This window comes from Astatotilapia calliptera, chromosome 22 (assembly GCF_900246225.1).
Source record: "Astatotilapia calliptera chromosome 22, fAstCal1.2, whole genome shotgun sequence".
In the NCBI taxonomy this organism is placed as follows: domain Eukaryota; kingdom Metazoa; phylum Chordata; class Actinopteri; order Cichliformes; family Cichlidae; genus Astatotilapia; species Astatotilapia calliptera.
The window spans coordinates 3,330,025-3,352,897 of NC_039322.1; the positions used below are offsets into that span (position 1 = coordinate 3,330,025).

Below are 22,873 nucleotides of genomic sequence, written 5' to 3' on the forward strand. Positions count from 1 at the left end.
CAAACAAACAAACAAACAAACAAACAAACAAACAAACAAACAAACAAACAACTTTGGGTTACTCACATCTTAAGACTGTTGCAGAAAGCCAGAGTACAGCTGGTAAATCCTCTTGCTTTCATAGCTGCCTTGATGTGCCCATTCATTCATTTTCATTGTCCACACTGGATCGTCAAATCAAATCTCTAATGCAACCAGCCAAGGCTGCTGCTGAACAGCAACAACTAGAAAGCAGGCCTCGAGGTTCAACTGTATTAATGAGCAGTAGGACAGGTGTACCTAATAAAGTGACTGCTGAATGTATGTAGTGTGACTTTAGTGGCCTGTACAGTATTTGGTCTCACATTCTATATATTGTCTTTTTAATGATTTTCTCCATTTCAGCAATTATTCAAAGAAACTGTTTACACTTCATTTTTGTGTCTGAACACTTTTACTGTACATTAGGCCGATATGTTTGCAGTTCTCTGTCCAAGGTCAGGAAGTTTTTAATATTTTTTTTTAAACTGTTATGAAAAATGCCTTAACCAATTTGAGAGCTGAGTTAAGAGTGGTAAGAATGACATTCCTTGTAGAGTATATATATACTGGAAGTGTTGGGTATACAAGTGTGGCCTAAGTCTTCGGTCAGAAAGACTGCAGCAGTCCTGGAGTTTAGTTCACCGTCTTTAATTAAGCTTCACAGAAGAACTGGTTACATCAGGGCTTGCCGTGATAAATCCAACTGTGATGCAGCCAGACATGAATTTATAATTGTAGCAGATGCAGTATAGGTGACTATAAGCATGGTTGTCTGGAAACAGAAACAGGTAATACTATAGCTAGTAGGGTCAAAGATAACTAAGAAACAATCAGAACACATCATCTACTCAGACACAGCAATAGTTCACAATGTCCACAAGGCGTCGCTGTAAGAGCATAAGTTGGCTAAATAGCACATCTCTTCCAAGTTGCTAGTGGGAAGGCAAGAAGGTGGCAAGCTAACAACAATTAAACTAAACAATAAACAACAGAAAAATCCTTTAACCGCGGGATGTAATTATTGGAGGAGATTTAGGCCACTGGTATTTACTTGGTGCAAATTAATTAAATAAACCTACTAACATGATATCAGTTTACAGCGGCACAACTTTAACTTTAACCTGCACAAACAACTATAACTATTATCACACCAGTTAACCTATCAAAGGTAATAACACTTACAGTTTCATTAACTCACACGGAATCACACAAAACTGCGTTACAACTGCTCTGCCGCTGCGCCTTTCGTCTCTCCCTCTGCGTGATGCGCATATGACAACTAATGCGCTCATTTGGGTGCGCTTGAATCTTGCCTGTAGATATCCTGAGGCCGAGTCAGCAGGGAATTTGTACATCCCTGTTGTGAGATTTGCAAAAAGGCGATTGAGGAAGCAGGGCTGCAGATACCATCCACTGGGAGCCAGCCAGTGATGCTTCGTGCAATAAGTGAGGAAGGGAACTTGAATGCATCACACCCCAGCAGGTGTGAACAGGTAGAACGAAAGGTAGGCGCTGTCAGTGACATCAACTACAACTTGACATAGTTTCGTTTTTGAAAAGAGTGCAGAACAGGACCGACTGGATGATCAAACAGTAGCACACTCAGAAGATTTCCTCTGAGTCACTATTATTACGGAGAGTATATTCTCGAGGCCAAACAACCTTCAGATCAGTGTTAAAATTGTGATGAAGCGTGACAGCACGAGGACGCTGATGCTGGAATTATACTGAAAAGCTCCTGACTGACCCGGAGAAGATACTGAGGTAGGCCACAGCCCACAAATCTCCTCTGTGAATATATCAGGCAAGCATCTGTTTGTTTTGTATTATTTGAATTCTGCATATTGTATTTTACAACCAGTTGCATCTTGTGTAGACTTTTATCTAACACTGTGCAGTCAGTCATCAGTTTTTGACTGACACAAGAAGAGTAAGATAATAGTTAGAGACTGAAATTAACTGGTAACCAAAAATCTTTACAACTCGTGCTCCTTTGATCTTTTTTCCCACATGTTTTACTATCACTATACTTTGAAAGTCAAATGTATTTAAAACTAGCAATAAATTCAGTGACCTCTTATTTAATGTTGTGTTTTGTTATTTATTTGTTAGAACACTTTTTCAGAAGTTTCTCGGGGAACATAAAAATCTAATTCTATACCCATCTCTATTTACTCCAAGGCTTTGTAAGTCAGAAAATAATCATAATGACAGACTGAAAGTTGTGCGGCGTCAGTAAATGGACTAAAGTTGCACATGAGAAATCAGCTGATTGGGGTTTTGTCATTTGTTAATGCGATAAATGGAGAGAGTATGCAATCAGTTCTGTTTGTGGGTTTAGTACAGAGTCTTAATGGACCATGTTCTGGCCTCCATTGCAAAGGTGGCTGGCAAGAGCTGCGGTCACCAGGCCATTGATGTTTGCTGCCTTCACATTACAGGAAGATGGAACTCCACAAATACACATCAAAGTGAGAGAAAAATTGAATAAAATATCTTCCTGAGAACCAAGGAAGAACATATTTTCTGTTTAACTGTTGTGATTTCCTGCCTGTTTGGAGCTAAAAAAGTCCACCAATACACGAGATATCATGAGATATCTTGTGTTTTATTGAGCACATCAGGACTTAGTAGTGTCGCTTAAATAAGTCAATAGATATAGACCAAATTAATGTTCATTAGAAAGGACATAGATGAAAAAGCCGGGTCTCTCAGGAGGATATGACAAACTGATCTGGGTCCAGAGCTTCTTCTGCTTGCTGTAGGCCACAAACGGGCACTAACCCCATTACTTTTTCAAGTAACAAGTAATGTAAGGGATAACTATTGCAAACAAGTAATTTGATTACTGTTACTTTCCCGTAAGCAGGCTGTTTTACTGACAGTGACAGTGTACATCACTGTCACAACAGTTTGTTTTCATTCAAAGGCTTTATGGCTTTTCCCATAATACCTGGTGTGCCGGTCTCTAGTCAAAATGCCCGGGCCGATTTTCTGTCCCAGTCCAGCCCTGGGTGCAGCTATCTTTTTGTATGAACACTGTAATAAAGAAGCCATCTTTCTCTCAGCAGCTTTCACACCTTTGTTGATGAAGATTTGTCTTAAATTAAAACCTGATAGTTTAATGTTGATTTCTACAAATCAGCTGAAACACTGGATTTGTGTCAGCTGTAGGTTGATCAAAGTTCAAGTTTTTTTTCTGATACCGTAAAAAAGCTGAAAATGTTTTTAGTGGTTTTATGTTGTTCACACACACAAAAACTGAAGAAAGTCATTAACATGGGAATTATTCAGCTTTGTAGTTACCTTTTTTGTTATTTATTCACCTTTTTATGCCATTCAAACAAAAAATTAATGGAATAAGGGAGCAAACTAAAAAAAAAATATATATATATATATTGGTCACTGGTGTCATTAAGTCCCATCTAATTTTTTCAGTATTTTAGTATTAGACAGCAGTGAGGTCTCTTAGAGCTCAATAGCTGGTTACTCAAAAAAAGATCCTGCCTTAGACATGGTTGTTTAAGAAATCATCGGTTCAACAACGCGTTACCAGCTGAAACATTAATCACTGCAGGAATTATTCTATAGAGGGCTTTTAACTCAGAAAATGGGTAAGAATTAATAGATTAGATTATGTATATTATTATATATAGAGATTCATCATTTTTCTTCTACTTATCCAAATCAGGATCAGCCTATCCCAGCTGTCAAATGCCGAAAGTCACAGTCACAAGTTCTGCAACAGGTGAGGAGTTGAATTTTACTGGAAGCAACTAAATGCAACACAATATCACCAGCCCTCCAGGTAAGGTAGACGCTCTCAGAGACGTAATCTGCAGTTTACACTGAAAAACTGACATTGTGGATATACTACTACTCCTAAAGAAAACAAAAAGTAAGTAAATAAACCAGTAACATAAAATATACATTATTATTTTGTAGCGTTTTTGGTTTGACTCACTTGGGATTGAACTGAAATGGTTTTGCTTTTAAACATGAGCCATATCATGAAAATCATTTCCCTGCCGCAGATCGCTGAACAGGATCGACTGGATGCACCTGACGGACCGTGCACAGTGAGATGACTTCGTAGACAGCATTTGAATCATGGTGAAAATAAATCTCAGTGCTGAGTAAAACATCAGACCTGATGATACTGAAAAGTGATTCGTGAATGATCGGGAGGAGATCCTGTGCTACGCTGTGCCCCACACATCTTCTCTGGGAGTAAGCAGGTAAGCATTCGATTATTTTCTATATTTGAATTGTGCAAAACGTATTTTTAGAACATAGTATAGTGTATCCAGTGATGTGCAGACTATCAGTCATTACATAGTCATTAATAGTATGACTAGTAATGACTTGTAATAGACATTATAAGTTATATTAGTATCTAAACACTTTTTAATATAGTCTGTGTGTCTCTAAACACAGTGTGCTCTGTTCATCTGTTTTAATTAAGCTTTGCTCACATTTTATGGATGTTTTGTGTTTTCTTTTGTAGATGAAGCCGGTGTCAGTCTGAGAGTTTCCAGCTTATGCCCAGAGGTGGTGGGGGCATGACATCACAAAGTGTAGGACTGAATTCACTTAAACCAATGTTAAACTAAGATTTTTCTGTACATATTCACTTATTAAAGTCTTTAATTTTAAGGTTATATGCAGATCAAAGATTCCCATAAACACACTCAGCCTTCCCAGAAGAGTTGTTGCTGTTAGGTGCAAAGGGCAGGATGACATCATCTTAAACTCCTCGATAAATTCAGCTGCATTTATTGAGAACAAGAACTCTGGTGTCATGCACTGCATGTCAGGGTCTTTCCTGGCTAAACTTCAGCCTTTTGAAGGCCTAGCATAAGCATTATTGTCTCTCACACATAATATTGGAAAGGTTACTTTTAAAATGTATCCCACTACAGATTACAGAATACATGCCTCCCAACCGTAGTAAAGGGACCTCTGGCTAATACTTCGGGTTCCGTGTCGGGCTTGTAGCCGAAAAATAGCTTTACTTTGTTGTCTGGGTCAACTTTGCTAGCGAGAGACAGAGAGAGGCGTTGAAAGGCTGCTCCAACGGAACTTATTGTTTCAGAGGAAAACACGAACACAGTGTACAGTCGAGTCTTAACAGCTTACTTACAACTGGGCTCGTCAGGCACTCTTTTTGGCTGCAGTGGTTATTATTATATTTACATGCTTCCATCTCCCGTTTCTGCTCAGTGACAGCTCGTACTTTTCCACTCTCCTTTTTCTCCCTCGCTCACAGACACATAACGGGTATGACGGTCCATTCTCCCTGCAGCATGGACTACACTGCCCATGAGGCTACATGCATTAGGGCGATGCCTGTAACACTCTGCCTGTTGCCTTCATATTAAATCATTTTTAAAAATATTTCTTCACATCATTATGAGACGCGAGATTGAGACACAGACATTAGAGCCTTTTAATGCGCGTTTTGTTTGGGTTTCCACCGACGTGGAATGACCAAAATTAGAGAGGGCATAGCCGAACATATGAAACGGGAAAAGACCGCCGTGTAATCCCTTTATTTCAACAAAGTAACTGCATTCTGAATTCCAACTTTTTGAATGGTAACTGTAACGGAATACAGTTACTCATACAGTGGAACCCCCACTTACGAAATTAATTCGTTCCCGAGGGTCTTTCGTAAGTCAAAAAGTTTCGTAAGTCGAAGCACCCATCGCGCCGTTTGAGCGAGGCGATGCTGAACGATAGGCTATAGGCTAATTACCAGAGGTGTGGACTCGAGTCACATGACTTGGACTCGAGTCAGACTCGAGTCATTAATTTTATGACTTTAGACTTGACTTGAAAAAATGTTCTAAGACTTGTGACTTGACTTGGACTTTTACACCAATGACTTGGGACTTGAATTGGACTTGAACCGGTTCACTTGAAAAGACTTGATATTTTACCCCAAATATAAAATCTAACATGCATATTATATAGAGATTGAAAATGTGACGTCATTCACGGGTAGAACCGCAAAGGATTCTGGGAACTCGTGGCAAGCGGTACTAGCGCACGCAGGCTTTCAATTGAAATCAGTTACACAGCGATAAAAAGAAACACAAAAATGTCAAGAAGCTGTTGTATTATTAACTGCAATAGCCGGTCGCATGACAGCCACGGGAAGCCGACGGGTAAAGAGATCGGTTGTTATCGGATTACGTCGTTGAAGAGAAATTGTTCAAACCATGTTTCCGAAGTAACAAAGAGGCGACTGGATTGCAGCCATTCAAAGATCAAATATAACGTCCCAGAACACTCCAGCTCACAGGTTAGTCTGCTCCAAGCATTTACACGAAGGTCAGTGTTTTTTAGTACTTAATACGTCATTTTCATAACATAATTGGTGATATAGGTTACAAGCAAGTCTGGCGCTGAACAGAAATTGTCGCGCTATGCTCCTTTATTTATTGTGCATAAATAGTGAATTGTCCTGACACAATATTGCGTTTCGCTTCTGTTATTATGGTACACTGACAAAAACATATACTTTTATTCACAGGATAAAACAGGGTTTTTGTATCACTAATTGTCCAGTACGATTACAGCATACAATATTATTGTCACTGCTACATTTCTGTGATGGGTACCAGAAATTATTTCTACTACTAATTAATTACCGTTGAGCTCAAAGGTCCTATTTATAAACGGTTAACGAATGTGTATTTATGACGACAGTTTGTGAGACTGGTAAACTTATGATACGTACGATGGTCTTTCGTTCTACACGGTGCATTTCAAGGTCCTGTACCCATCCGGTGGTAAACTGTACCTGGGCTTGTTGCAGTGACCTGAAGTTACTAAACTTCATGAGTGTATGCACTCACTCCAAGAACCGTATGATTATAAATATGCATATAAATATGCTACGATGAGATAGCTGACTTCATCTAACTAGCAAATGTTGTCCAGGCTACGTTGGTGATACAGTTTTTTTTGTGTATGATATTTTTGTCATGCGATTTTAAAGCTGGTCCTACAACCGCATCCAAGAATAACATGCAGCTTATCTCAGAACTGTCGGTGAAAACTATTCTTGGAGCTAGGTTTAATTGAGCTGCATTTTAAAGAGGTGCAATTTCACAATTTGTGTATATTTTCTAAGTTCACTATTTTGTCATGTGTTGAGAAAAACACAGATTTAAAAATTACATGGTCTAATATTTACATTTAGCATAACTGCAACATGCTTTTTTTCGGGGTTTTTTTAAAGACTCGAAAGGACTTGAAATTCAAAGTTTAAGACTTGTGACTTGACTCGGACTTTTACACCAGTGACTTGAGACTCGACTCTGACTTGCCTGACATTACTTGAGACTTGACTTGAGACTTGAGGATAAAGACTTGAGACTTACTTGAGACTTGCAAAACAATGACTTGGTCCCACCTCTGCTAATTACTAACTAGAACAACAATGCATCGTTCAAGTGGAACAGCGAAGCACAATTACGAAAGCCAAGGAGTTGTCACATGATTCGGAAGGCATTGTGGGCATTGTAGGCTCAGCCAATCAGAGCCAGCGGATTTCGTTACACGGGCAGAAATATTGCCGTTCAACGCCTTCGTAACTTAAATTTTTCGTTAAATGGGATATTCGTAAGTCGGGGTTCCACTGTATTTTGTATTTTAAATACTTAACGGCGGTACATGTATTACGTTACTCCCCAACACTTCATACATACACAACACTTCATAAGCTTAACGAGAATCTTTGATGAGCACCAAGCTCATAATTGTCATAACTTAGAAGTAGGTTTGTAGGAGACACACACAGGTACGCGCACATATAGGCACTCACATGCTCACACATACATACACAAACACAGTGTTTTGGGTTTACAACACACCATGTGGGTTTTACGATGGGCTCACTTCTATAAAACTGTTGTAACAAACAAAGAAGTGGAGATCTGCAGAGGGACACCGGCCCTGTACATCTCCCCTTCTGGAAGCTGCATGTGTAACTGAAGATGAATACATCATACGGTTGACGACATCGCTAATTCTTTGCTGTCCATGTGTTCTTCTATTCTTGATACTGTAGCACCTATCAAAATGAAATCCTCTAGAACTCATTCCCAACATATGTAGATGCTGCCGAGCTGAGAGGAAATGGAAGAAAGATAATCTCCGGGTATCTTTTGATACTTTGGTTTCTAGCCGCCTGGAGTTTCAAATGCTGCTAAACGTGCTAAAGCGGCCTTTTTCTCTGATATTATTGTGACCAATGGCCATAACCCTCGATTGCTATTTAAAATCTTTAATTCAGTGGTTAATCCCTGCCCAGCTATTTCAGAAGCTATCGGAGTGTTTAGCTGCAGACGGGAGGCCGTATTCTGTTGTGCAAAACAAGGTGTTTAAACCAGTCAACGCATTAGTTGACGCATTGACGCCGTGCAGCCCCATGCATGCGGCGATCCGCGGTAACTAGTTAACGGAGATTTTCCGCGTTAATGCAGTTATGGCATTAACGTCATTTTAACGAGATTTACGCTGACAGTACCAGTTTAAACTACGATGAACGTGCTTGAGCCACGCTATGATATCCCGTCGCATGTCCCAGGCATCTTCTGTTGCCCTAACTACAAATGGGTGGACCTCCAGGGCAACGGAAAGCTACGTGACCGTGACCGCTCATTATATCACAGCGGAGTGGGAGATGGAAAGCCCTGTACTGCCCTATATTGCATATTAATTTGTTTTTATATAATTGCGTGGAATGAGTCTTGAGTTGAATGTTTTTTAATAGGCAAAAAATACTTAAATAAGTAAACGGCGAGTTAAATTTTTGTCTTCTTCCTTTTTTTCTGCTGATCCGAAAATTGATCCGATCCGTGACAAAAAAAACATGTTCCGATCCAAACCGTGAGACTTTTGATCCGTTGCACCACTAATGATGACATTGCTCCTTCATTGCACTGCTTCCTCGAGTGCATGAGAGAAGTCAGAGCATGGCTTTCAGACAATTCCCTTTTCCTGAATGAAAAGAAAACGGGGATTGTGGTGCTTGGCATCCATATCCCTAGGGGCCTATCAGCTGATACCTTTGGTTCCTTTGCCACGTCTTTCTCTGACTCAGTTAGTGACCTAGGTTTCCTGCTGGATAGCTCTTTTAAATTTAACAAACAAGTGTCTTCAGTAATCAAATCTAGCTTTTACCAACTGCACCTTATTGCTAAGGCTAAGCACTATGTCCGCCATAAAGATCTTGAAAAGCTCATTCATGCTTTTGTGACTTCTAGAATTGGATTACTGTAATTCCCTCTACTTTGGTCTTCACTCCGCTCTCCTTCATAGACTTCAGCCTGTCCAGTATGCTGCAGCTTGCCTTGTGACTTGCACCAAAAAGCATGCCTCTATCATCCCCGTTCTTATTGATTTGCATTGTTTACCCATAAAATATTGTATTTAATTTAAAATATTCTTGCTCACCTTTAAAATTATAAATGATTTAGCCCCTTGTTATCTTGTCGATCTCCTTATGCTATATGTCCCTGGGCGAGCTGTTAGGTCTTCAGCACAATTACTCTTGGCTCAGCCTAGATCTAGGGGTGACCGTGCTTTTGCCCTGGTTGCACCGAATCTGTGGAACAACCTTCCTATCGCTACCCGTGCGTCAGACTCCATTTTATCTTTTAAATGTGTTGTCTCTGGAGGCCTGAGGAATAAAAAGAACTGGGGTGAAACTGCTTTACCTGACACAGTTCATTTGCTTCCCAACATTTCTTCTTTTCCTCCCTTAATTCTTTTTCTTTCTCTCAGGATAAGGGAATAAAGTGTGTGGTGGTGGGTGACGGTGCAGTGGGAAAGACCTGCATGCTCATCACATACGTAACCAAAGAGTATCCCTCTGAGTACATCCCCACAGTGAGTAGTGTGCTAATAAATCCCAGTTTTATCAGTTTATTCAGTCCATGTCAACAACCTGCAATGTTTCTCAAGATCTTATTTTATTTTTTGAATAATTGTTTTTTGTTTTTTTTAATCCTCTCCTGTGTGACAGCTTTGCAATCAAAGTTATGATCCGAATGTTCTGTTGTGCAAACAAATTTTTCTTTTCCAAGATTGGCTCTATAAATTATTCATAGGCTTCTTTTGTTCAGGTGTTTATTTTATCTTTTTACTTATTCATTACAATTCCTGTTATTTCAGTTATTACATTATATGTGTTACAGTTTGAGAATGTGTAAGGCAGGACAGGCAGGAAAAAGGGAAGAGGGGTGACAATAGGTGAAAATATAATAAAAGAATAGAGTACAAAAGAAATGCGCACTGTATCACCAACTGCTGCACCTGTAAGAAAAGAAAAACACACAGCGCCTGAAATGAAAGTGTGCGTGTGTGTGTGTGTGTGTGTGTGTGTGTGTGTGTGTGTGTGTGTGTGTGTGTGTGTGAGTGAGGAGAGAGAGAGAGACAGAGTGAGAGAGAGGGCCTGTGTCTTTGTCATGAAATGTACTTGAAAACGGAGGTGGGAATCCACAATAACAGCCCCCAGGAGCCAGAGGCAGACAGAGATATCCACACAGCCCAGACCTGAGGCACTGATCTTATTAACCAACCCTCGTCCTCCTTGCCCTCTGTCTCCCCCAGGTGTTTGATAACTACTTTGCTACAGTGACGAATGGTGAGAAGTACAATCTGGAACTCTGGGACACTTCAGGTAAAAAAACAAAACAAATCTACATTCAGTTTAATAAATACTAAAAATTTCAGTTAAGTAATATTTATATTAGTAGCAGCAGCAGCAGGAGATCAAACCTTTAGGGGCAATTATAATGTCATTCACAAAATGTATTTCAATGAACACATTTGTATAAGATAAACGGTCTGTAAGTTTCTCTTACTTCACTCGCATTTTGCAGAATGTATATTTGTTAATAATTTTGAGTTGAATTACTGTGAATACATTTAAGTGTAGGATGGGTAATTTAATTTTGCTTTAAAATCTTCTTTTAGTGTAATGTTTATTGCTAAACTGTATTTTCCCACTTATTTCCCACTTTTTATGTACTGTTTTTTAATACACAGTCGTGCAGTGTGGGTTGTTGGACTTCTGCACTGTAGAGAGGCATTAACTAGCTGTGGAGTGAAACACTTTTCATACCGTGTCTGGTGCATTACAAGGACGTTCAGGCTAATTCCTGTGAATTCAGGATTGTGTGTGAAAATAAATGTTTGTATGTTTTTGTTTTCTACTACAAGCAGACTTTGAGGATAATTTCAACTGTAAAAGGGCACGTGTACAGCCTGAATACCGGCTAGTGTTTTCCATGCTAACAACATTAATAAAACAAGAATTGTTAATAAATTACTTTTAGTATTACTTTAGTAATACTCATACTTTTAGTTTTGAAGAGAGGTGAGAAGTAAAGAAGTCTGAATACTTCATTAGTGCATTTAATTACATTTTTTTTGTAGTTTACCGCGGTATGTATTTTTCTGACAGGTTCAAGACATTTGAGCGAAGTGTTTATTTCACATCATTACATGCCTTCAATCATCAAACTGATGTAAGCCATCATTGAGGGAACAATAAGACATAAAAGACAACCCTGTTGGTGTTTCCATCACTGGGGCTTTTTCCAAAAAAGAGATGAAAGAATATAAACAGGGGAGGAATAATCTGGAACAGCCTTTTTGGTGAGAGACTACTCCAGGTTTTATTAAACATTTGATGACACTCTCTACTGTAAATGACGAGATACCACAGTTTTCACATTAAAGAACACTGTTCCGGTGACGTCACCATCCCGAATGGCAGGCTAAAGCAATAGCTCCCTCGCGAAAATAGTTATTTCGTCCCTTCAGAACATCAAATACTAGACCTACAAATAATACTCGAATAGATGAGAGGGGCAAGAATGGGGAAGACGCGTGCAAACAAAGAAACCACCGCAGCAGAAACTGCAGATGCAGAAAATTTGAGGAGCAGCTCTCTTACGAAGGGACAAGAAGGCGAAGCTAATGCTAACCCAGCTCTCTCAAGTGCCGACGTAAGTTTGACAAAAATCCTGGAGGAGATTCGGGACTTCCGAAAAGACATAAAAGAACAATTAACTGATATTAAATCAGAGATTACCAGCGTTAATCAAAAAATAACAGAGGCAGAGGTACGAATTGAAAAAGTGGAAGACCGTGTTCAAAACTTGGAACAGACTCTGAATAAGATGATAAAAGTCATGCATCAACAAGAAAATAAGCTACTTGACTATGAAGGAAGATCCCGACGAAAAAATTTAAGGATCTATAATGTCCCGGAAGGAGCCGAGGGCTCGTCTATGGTGGACTTTGTGGAAAAACTACTGCGGGACACTCTGGAGATAAACCCTAACGAGGAGTTTGGCATCGAGAGAGCACATCGGGCGCTGGCTTTAAGACACGTGTTGTGCCAAAAAGTGATTGTCTGCCAGAAACTGATTGCCGTCCGCGGGAGCGCGCGCAGCTGCTTAAAGCTGTAGCGCCCGGATTACTTGCGTTGCCAGCTACTTCCGTACAACTGATATAACGGGCGGGGGGGGCAAACAAACACATTTATGCCTTTGTTATTAGGCAAAGGTATGCATATATGAAACTTCAACGTTTCTTGTAACTGAATTATGACGCTTTTCAGAACGTTGCTTTCGGTGTGTAGCGCAGTCACGAATGACTACACGCATCACGATGGAATAATTAATGCCTACAGGTTTAGTATGTCTACTCTCGTTGTTCATATTTGTTATAAGACTGTCGAATAGTAGTTAAAACAATAAAGACCATTTGTGCCAGTATCACCATGACTCTTTCTTGTTTGTTCAGAATAACGACTGAGAACATGGCATTTTAGCGCTACCAAAAAGTGATTGTGGCCTATAACTCGTCACTGAAACAATATTTCTGCTTCAAACTTGGCGGATGTCATTCAGAAGGGTCATATGCCAAATATTACATCTCAAACAGTCCCTTAGAACTGCTGGATAACCTGTAAAGGAACATTAACATTGATAATATGCCATTTTCAGCCTGCCAAAAAGTGATTGTGGCCTATATCCTGTCACTGAAGCAATGTTTCTGCTTCAAACTTGGTGGATGTCATTCAGAAGGGTCCTATGTGACATATTATATCTCAAACACTCTCCAAGAACTGCTGAAAAACTTTTAAAATAACATTAATACCGATAATATCTCATTTTCAACCTGCCAAAAAGTGATTGTGGCCTATATCTAGTTAATGAAATACTATTTCTGCATCAAACTTGTTGGGTATCATCCAAAAGGGTTACATGTGACACATTATATCTCAAACAGTCTCTAAGGACTGTTGAATAACTATTAAAGGACCATTAATACCCATAACATGCCATTTTCGACCTGCCAAAAAGTGATTGTGGACTATAACTTGTCACTGAGATACTATTTCTGCTTCAAACTTGGTGGATGTCATTCAGAAGGGTCATATGTCAAATATTACATCTCAAACAGTCCCTCAGAACTGCTAAATTACCATTAAGGGAACAATAAAACTGACAATATGCAATTTTCAGCCTGCCAAATCACTTTTTGGCAGGCCGAAAATGGCATATTATCAATGTTAATGTTCCTTTACAGGTTATCCAGCAGTTCTAAGGGACTGTTTGAGATGTAATATTTGACATATGACCCTTCTGAATGACATCCGCCAAGTTTGAAGCAGAAATATTGTTTCAGTGACGAGTTATAGGCCACAATCACTTTTTGGTAGCGCTAAAATGCCATGTTCTCAGTCGTTATTCTGAACAAACAAGAAAGAGTCATGGTGATACTGGCACAAATGGTCTTTATTGTTTTAACTACTATTCGACAGTCTTATAACAAATATGAACAACGAGAGTAGACATACTAAACCTGTAGGCATTAATTATTCCATCGTGATGCGTGTAGTCATTCGTGACTGCGCTACACACCGAAAGCAACGTTCTGAAAAGCGTCATAATTCAGTTACAAGAAACGTTGAAGTTTCATATATGCATACCTTTGCCTAATAACAAAGGCATAAATGTGTTTGTTTGCCCCCCCCGCCCGTTATATCAGTTGTACGGAAGTAGCTGGCAACGCAAGTAATCCGGGCGCTACAGCTTTAAGCAGCTGCGCGCGCTCCCGCGGACGGCAATCAGTTTCTGGCAGACAATCACTTTTTGGCACAACACCGGCAAAACTACGAGTGTTTTATGAGGATGGAATAGTTCTGTATCAGACGGCGGAGGAGGCGACTACAGACATGAAGGACAGAGGACTTCCAGTTAATGTGACTACACCGAAGGAGAGTCTGGTCGAGCAGCTGTCCCGTACCGCCTGGGAAACCACGAGAGGTCCAACTCAGCGAGGGACAGACGACGAGCGAGAGAAAGATATCAGGGCGAGACTGCGAACCTTCAGAAGACAGATCATGCCCTCGCCAGAGGAGCTATAAGTACTGTCGGACGTTAAAATGAGGTAAAAATACGTGGTGTTAAATATATTTCAAGATGTTTTGTGAGAATATCTTTACCCCAATTGGATGAGACTACACAGATATAAGCGAGAGACACATAAGGACACACTTTTTGTGAAATGAACAACGACTTTGTTTTCTGCCGCCTCAAGTGCCATGATGGGGGCCCTCAGCCCATATATGGGAGAGGCTTTCCTCCACAGCTAGACGTTTTCTCTAGCTCTACACAGGGTCATTTCTTAGAGACCCCAGCCTTGGAATCACAGTTTTTTGTTTGTTTTTTTTCTCTGTATTTGATGTTTATGTTTGATATGTTTGTCTGTTTAGGGAGTAGATCTGATAAGTTTAATTTTACTTGCTTTATGGACATACGCTGATTACATATGGCTAGTGATAAAGTAAAATTTATATCTTTCAATGTTAATGGGCTGTTAAATCCAATTAAACGTACTAAAATCCTAACTAAAGTGAAAGCAGAACAAGCCCATATAGTCTACTTACAGGAGACCCACATGACAGATAAGGAGCACGTAAAATTAAAGAGAATGGGTTTTACTAATCTGTTTTTTTCTTCATACAAATCAGGACATAGGAGAGGAGTTGCAATCCTTATTTCAAGCAAATTAAACTTTGAAAAAGTATCTGAAATGGGTGATAAAGAGGGCAGATTTATTCTAGTAAAAGGGAAAATAGATGGGAATTTGATCACCCTCTTAAATGTTTATGCCCCACCAAAGAGTGATATTAGCTTCTTCCAAAGGATTATTAATATTATGGTAACAGAAACAGAAGGCCTTTTGATCTGTGGAGGGGATTTAAATATACACCTGCAGCCAAAATTAGACTCGTCTAGCAAGAAAACATACGATATGAAATCTCCATATATCAAAGTGAATGCACTTTTTGAGGAGGTAGGATTAATGGACATATGGCGAGACCTTTTTCCTAATAGAAAGGACTATACTTACTACTCTGCCCCACACTCTCTTTATACAAGGATAGATTATTTTATAACATTTGGTAAAGATAAGGATAAAATATATACTTGTGGAATTGGAACGATAGATATAAGTGACCATGCACCAATATATTTATCCATTGATTTTAACTTACGGTTAAAAAATAATACATGGAAATTGAACTCAAGTCTATTGAATGATTCACCTTTCAAGGCACAAATTAAATCAGAAATTAGTCTCTTTTTAGAGTTCAATGATACCGGAGAAGTACCACCTCCCATACTATGGGATACTCTGAAGGCGGTACTAAGAGGGAAAATTATAGCAATAGCTTCATTTAGGAAAAAAGATAAGAATAGAAAATTAGAAGAGTTGAGTAAGAAACTAAAGGAATTAGAAAGAAGACATAAAAGGGACTTAACACAGGATATATTAAGGGACATCAAAAACATTAGGAACGAAATTAACAATATAGCCACACAAGAAATCAAGAAAGATTTAATGTTCTTGAAACAGAGACAATATGAAAGTGGCATTAAATCTACCAAAATATTGGCGTGGAAATTGAAAAAAAAGATAGCGGAAAATACAATTTATAAAATTAGGGACCCAAGTACAAAAGTGATAAAAAATAAATTAAATGAAATACAGGAAGCCTTTGAAAGATTTTATAAAACCCTATACTCTGAAGCCCCGGGCGGGACTGAAGCTCAGATGGATAGCTTTCTGAACTCTCTAGACTTACCCACTCTAGATGAAGAACAAAATCAAGCAATGACAATGAATATAACTGAGGAAGAATTAAAAGCTGCAATTAATAGGCTTAAATTAAGTAAATCACCAGGACCAGATGGTTACACGGCAGAGTGGTATAAAGAATTTAAAAAGGAACTGATACCTGTCTTACTGCCTACATTGAATTGGGTTTTGAAAAAGGCACAAATGCCCCCCAGTTGGAAGGAGGCAATTATTTCAGTTATACCAAAAGAAGGCAAAGATAAAATGGAATGTGGATCTTTCAGGCCAATCTCTGTTCTTAACGTGGACTATAAACTTTTCACATCTATCATGGCCAAACGGCTAGAAGAGTTCCTACCAACACTGATATGTAATGATCAAACAGGTTTCATACATCAACGCCAAACACAGGACAATATACGAAAGACACTACACATTATGGACCATATACAAAAACACAAAATCAAAGCAATTGTGATGAGTGTAGACGCTGAAAAAGCCTTTGACTCTGTCAATTGGAAGTTCCTCTACAGGGTACTATATAAATTTGGCTTTCATGATATGATTATTAAAACGATACAAGCATTATATGATAATCCTACAGCCAGGATCAAAATTAATGGATGCCTATCCAACAGTTTTACCCTAAAAAGGGGCACTAGACAGGGCTGTGCATGGTCACCATTACTTTTTGCACTATACTTGGAACCACTAGCTCAATCCATCAGGCAAAATAAGGACATTAAGGGAATTTTTATCAAAGGGACACAATATAAACTGGCTTGCTACGCGGATGACATTTTGATTTACCTTGGACACCCAACATATTCTTTACCCAAGCTGATGCAGTCATTTGAACAATACGGCCAATTATCAGGCTATAAAATTAATATAGGTAAAACCCAGCTACTCTCATATAACTACAGCCCACCAGAAGAAATAAAATGTAGCTACTCTCTGGTATGGCAAACGGAGTGTTTTAAATATTTAGGCATAAATTTACCGAAAGACCTTACAAAACTATTCGAACAGAACTACCTACCCTTATACAAAAAAATAAAGGAAGATATAGTAAGATGGAATTTAATTCCTTTCTTTAGTTTTAATTCAAGAATTGATTCTATTAAAATGAATGTATTGCCAAGATTTTTGTATCTATTTCAAACCCTACCAATAGAGATTAACCAAAGTCAATTTAATGAGTGGGATAAAATGTTATCTAGATATATATGGCAAGGTAAAAGACCAAGGGTTCGCCTTAAAACACTACAGCTGGCTAAGCAAAAGGGAGGATGGGGCCTCCCTGACCTCAGATATTATTATTTTGCAGCGCAGATGAGAGCAATAATATGCTGGTGTAACCAATCATACACTGCCCAATGGAAAACCATTGAGGAACAAATGCTGTCTATACCTATTCAGGCAACTCTAGCTGACAATAACTTACAAACCTATATAAAAAATACTGATAACATGTGGGTGAAAAGGACCCTTAAAACATGGAGAACTATTATAAAGGAATATAAACTCGAGACCAATATTACAGTTCTTAAATGGTGTGCTTACGACTCAGAGTTCAAACCTAATGAACTGGATTCTAGATTCAAGGACTGGACAGGTAAGGGCATAACAGCCCTGTGCAGTATAATGAAGGATGGAAAATTGTTCAGCTTTGACATGCTTAGAAAAACATTTTCATTAGAAAAAGAAGACTTCTATCGATATCTGCAGTTAAGGCACTATGCCGACACGAAGATGAGAAACGTAACAATGATAAACACACGCTTGATGGAACTGTTTATAAAAAGCTATAACTCAGAAACTATTGATAGAATTGTATCATGTCTCTATAAGGGTCTAATGGATTTGAAACCACATTCGACTTCATATATTAGAACAAAATGGGAGAAGGAAGGAGGGATAAAAATATTAGAGGAAGAATGGACGGCAATATGGAGATATCAGTGGATGTGTACCAGCTCACAAAAGTGGAGGGAATTTGGCTGGAAGTGCCTAATTAGATACTTTATAACACCTTCTCAGAAGTCTCATTATGATGATAACCCCCCTGCTTGTTGGAGGAACTGTGGAAATCAAAGTGCAAATCATTACCATATTTTCTGGGACTGCTCAATCTTGAGGGATTATTGGAGAGAAATACATAATGCCTTACAGGATATCTTTAAACGTGAAATATCTCTCGAGAGTAAGACTATGTTCTTTGGATATATACCTCAGGAATGGCCTAAATATGATAAACATTTAATAAATATTTTATTGGTGGCCTGTAAAAAGAATATCACCAGAAAATGGTTATCCCCAGAGAGCCCAAACATAAGTACATGGATGGAAATCACAATGGAAATTTATAACATGGAAAAGATAACAGCTTCTGTTAACCACAAGCTGGAGAAATTTACATCATATTGGGAAAACTGGGTTAAATATATCACGCCTCATAGGCCAGATTTTACTATTACAAACCAATAATTATGATGTATGTATATATATTTATAGGATCACCCCATACCAACACATCCGTGGTTTTTTTTGTTTTTTTGTTTTTTGTTTCTTTTTTTTTTTTTTTTTTTTTTTTTCTTTTTTTTTCTCTTTTCTTAGGTTTGTTAGTTTTGTTTTTTGTTTTTTGATTTTCGGATTATGTGATGGTTTCAATTACTTCTATCGTTGTAAGTATTCTTCCCTTATGACTTGGATGTAAATTAAAATACTATTTCAGTATTTAAGGCAGATAACCTAAGTATGAAGAATGCTTACATGATGTACATACTGTGAATGCCTGCTTTTGAAACCTTAATAAAAATATGAATTTAAAAAAAAAAAAAAAGAACACTGTTCTGAAATTGTTCCACAATTTTCAGATTGATGAACATTCTGAGAAACTGTGTCTATTAAATGTGCCTTTTATATTTTTAAATCCTGTTACTGATCTGTTGCAAATTAACCCAATCAGTCGGAAATATTGCTCCAGCTGTTTCTTTTCAAAAAATGTAATTTTCCAGCCTTTTGTTGCCCCATGCTAACTTAAAAAAAATAATTTTCCATTAATCACTTAAATGTTTCAGATAATAGCATTAATCTAACTTTTAATCAGGCTTTTTGTGTCTCACCCTTCAGGTCAGGAGGACTATGACAGATTGCGAGCCCTCAGCTACCCACAGACCGACGTTTTCCTCGTCTGTTTCTCCGTGGTTTCACCCGCATCTTTTCAAAAGGTCACAAACAAGGTTTGTCTACTTGGTGTATGCATTTTTTTTCTAATAAGATCTACATTTATGCCTTTTACTTTCTTTTTACTTTCAGAATAAATGAGTACTTGGTACTTAAAAGTAATTTCGATTAAAATAATAATATATAAATTAATTATTAATCTATGTGACCTTGTGATGTGATGCAACCACTGTGATGTCACAGTGGTTGCCAGAGATTGCATGCCACTGTCCGGGGACCCCCTTCCTGCTGGTCGGGACTAAGGTGGATCTGAGAGATGACAGATACACCCTGGAGATGCTGGGCAAGGAAAACAAGCAAGTTGTGACCTTCAAGGACGGCGAGGAAGTGGCTCGTCACCTGAAAGCTGTCAAATACGTGGAGTGCTCAGCTCTTACACAGGTACAAAAAGAGAAGAAGTCTGCTGGTGTGTGTTTTTTAACTACTAAATGGATCAGTGTCTAGATATTGCAGGTTTTTAGGGTTTCTGAAGTAAGACTGATATTTCCAGGTGCTGGTCATGGTTTCACTATTGCAGATCTGTTTCTAAAAATGTGAATTAAAGGCAAATGTCATCTGAAAAACACAAGAATCATACTCTAGAAAAGTTGCAACCACCATAGCATTACTAAATGCCTTCTCCTAGACAACAAAACATTTAGGCAGGTTTTGCACACTCGCATGCACCCTTAATAAAGAAGATTTATTAAGCTGGTTCACTGCTCCACAACCACAACGCAAAGCATATTGTTCAACATGAATTTGAGTTTCAACCTATAGATTGACTCTCCTCTCTAGTGCCAGGCATAGACCGTCACGCAGTAAGTGTGATCCCCTACCTAAGAGCACACCCACTTCTTATAAAACAGATCCACGACCCCGGTTTGTTAAGGGAGACAAACTTTTCCACATAATGTTGCAAAGTTGGGTCAACCAAAACAGCCTTTGAGGTCAAATAGTACCTCTCAGCTACCTCTGAAGTCCCGCATGCTACACGTGCTCAAAAGGACTCCCTTTTCCTCCACTGTCATCCATCTGATTTAGGGGTTACAGAAAATTTGCAATTGCCTTGTTCTTTATTTGATTCTCATTATACTCGCTGTTCCATCTCAAACTAAATACATATTTTTTCTTATGTGTTGTTTTTATTGGTGTTTCTTTTTAGTTTTTTTCTTCTTCTTCTTCTTGGTAGCTTTGAGTTTCCCTTTCTGTCTTGTTCTCAGATAGGAGTGCAGGATGTGTTTGAAGAGGCCGTCCTCGCTGCTCTGGGGAAGTCAAGTTCCAAACCCAAGAAGTGCTGCACTCATCTATAGATGTCACAAGAAGTAGAACAAGAGGAGGAAAATGACCTTATCCTCCTCTTGGAGAAGTTGGAGGTTTGACCTGGAAGAGAGTAGTAGCCTCGATGTGAACAAAGGAAGGATGCTTAACACGAGTTAGACCAAAAACAATATAAATATCTCTTTATTTAGCAAGCAGAGCTGAAAATGCTCTAAAAATAAAAATACAAAAGTATATTGGACAAATATAAATAATTTATGCAGATTTATTATTAATGAGTGCAGGCAAGTCTTTATATACAGTAGTTTAGGTTTTTCTGAACTTATGTTTACATTGTAATTTTTATGCAGTATTAATTAGTGTCATTCACTCGCTCATTTTTTTAATGGACACAAACTTCTATCAACTAATATCATTCTCAGCCTCTACAGCTTTGCATTGACCTGTTCATATGCAGCTTGTGTTTAAGGTACAACCATGTGAGCAGGAAACTGCACGCAGGAAACCATCTATTCCTTAGTAGGTTTTAAAATGATTTAATTACAACCGTAGATGAACAACAACACATGACATATTATTTATTTAACAAAGCTGTCACACGAAGAAGCAGTGTGTGATTTGGGATCATTTGGGCTGTAAAGTGGATCGGGGGACGCTGATGCACTTTACTTTTGCTTCCTTTGGTGCAAATGAAAGTGACACGAGGTTCACTGGAGAGGGAACAGGAAAATAGGAAAAGGGGAAAAAAGAGACTGGTTTTACAGATAGTAACCAAAAACCATTGCTCTGTCCTTACATCTGATCTTTTTCTCCAGTTCAACTTTTTGTTTATGTCCTTGTCACTGCTGGTAGCATGAGATGGTGCTTCCAACACATTCAGGTTGGAGAGGTAGAACAACTTCTCCAGAATGGCATATCGATGCAAGCTGACCTCTAGGTGCTCTCTATGCCCTTTGGTGTTTCTGAAACGCTTCACAAGCAGAGACTAATGAGGTGGGTTTTGCTTGCTCAAGAATACAATTTGGACATTTACGAGTAAAGGTGTGTCTTTACAATGGTAACTAGTGATCCACAGTGGAAGCAGGTGCAGGAAGCAAGTGGGTTGTAACAATAAGGACGCCTGATCAGGACACTGGAGTGTAGCGAGTATAACAGGAGGAACACTGACAGAGGCCTAAGGAATGGCCTCCGGAGTGCTCATTTGCATGTTTCTGGCCGCACACTATGAGAAACAGACTCCATCTGCTGGAATAAGGGTCTGACATCCTTTAGTGGGACCTGTGCTCACAGTCCCACGTCATGCATCACCAGAGTCTATCAGGTTCATACAGATGGATGTGAAAGAGTCTTGAGATGCAGTGTAGGCATTTTTCTGACTGCAGCATCATCCAGCATGATGGTTTGGCAGTGGTCAGCGATGGTCTGGGAGGCATATCCTTGGAGGATCATACAGATGACCTCCTCAGAACCATTGTGGATACGGGCATTGATACCATTGACTGTCTCTGACATTTTCCAGAGCTGAATCCAACTAAGAACTTCTGGGACACATTTTTTTACTCGCATGCCTGCAAAGTCTCCACCAAGCCTCTCTCATTTTCTCTGAATTGCTGCCTACCTGTCCACATGCCCTGTCTTTTGATTATACCTCTTTTAATAAAGCATCTAAACTATTTGTTGTCTGCTTTGCATTCATACTGAAAAGATGACAAGAGCATTATGTCAGTAAAGATTTAAATTTTGAATATTTCAGTTATCAAGATCAAATGTGTGCATTTCCTTGACTTCTTGAGATTTTTTTTCAGCATTGAAAATACTTTTACTTTCATACTGTTTAATCGTTCTTCATTTTTAGTTAAATTATAATTATCAGTGTAGGATATGCACATCTAACAGGTAACTTTTAACTTGGCTTGAGTATGTTGGTGCAGCGTGTCGCTATCTGAATACAAAGCACCATGTTGTTTATGACTGGCTGCATCACTTGTGCATCTTTGTGGCCACAGTTTCATGGATAAGTACAATTTTATGCTCCTGTAAATGATGAGCTCTTTGCTTTGCTGGCTCTTGATGAGTGTGCAAAGTAATTCAGTTATTATTACCACCAATATAGTTTTTAAATTAGACTTCATCATTAACTGAGTTGTAATAAAACTGTCTACAG

The 22,873-nt window shown here is 38.7% G+C and overlaps 1 protein-coding gene across 4 annotated transcripts; it reads left to right on the forward strand.

The window, feature by feature from the left end:
* The first annotated feature begins 2 nt into the window (after positions 1-2).
* On the forward strand, positions 3-21,283 carry LOC113015067 (cdc42 homolog). Of its 4 annotated transcripts, XM_026156986.1 has the most exons (10): positions 3-1,785; positions 2,405-2,492; positions 3,713-3,919; positions 4,056-4,259; positions 4,529-4,598; positions 9,820-9,924; positions 10,648-10,717; positions 19,336-19,445; positions 19,633-19,830; positions 20,652-21,283. In XM_026156986.1, the coding sequence occupies exons 5-10, from the start codon at positions 4,563-4,565 to the stop codon at positions 20,739-20,741; spliced, it is 609 nt and encodes a 202-aa protein (XP_026012771.1). In that variant the 5' UTR covers positions 3-1,785; positions 2,405-2,492; positions 3,713-3,919; positions 4,056-4,259; positions 4,529-4,562; the 3' UTR covers positions 20,742-21,283. The 4 variants fall into 4 exon arrangements, with proteins under 4 accessions (XP_026012771.1, XP_026012768.1, XP_026012769.1 ...); XM_026156983.1 differs by having other exon boundaries at positions 4,056-4,598; XM_026156984.1 differs by having other exon boundaries at positions 3,713-3,769; positions 4,056-4,598.
* The last annotated feature ends 1,590 nt before the right edge of the window (positions 21,284-22,873 follow it).

Excerpts from the sequence above, each read along its gene's own strand:
- LOC113015067 (XM_026156983.1), top strand. The coding sequence starts at position 4,563 with ATGCCCAGAGGTGGTGGGGGCATGACATCACAAAGT. Across the intron at positions 4,599-9,819 it reads GGGGCATGACATCACAAAGT|GATAAGGGAATAAAGTGTGT; the intron begins GTAGGACTGAAT and ends TCTTTCTCTCAG. Across the intron at positions 10,718-19,335 it reads GGAACTCTGGGACACTTCAG|GTCAGGAGGACTATGACAGA; the intron begins GTAAAAAAACAA and ends CTCACCCTTCAG.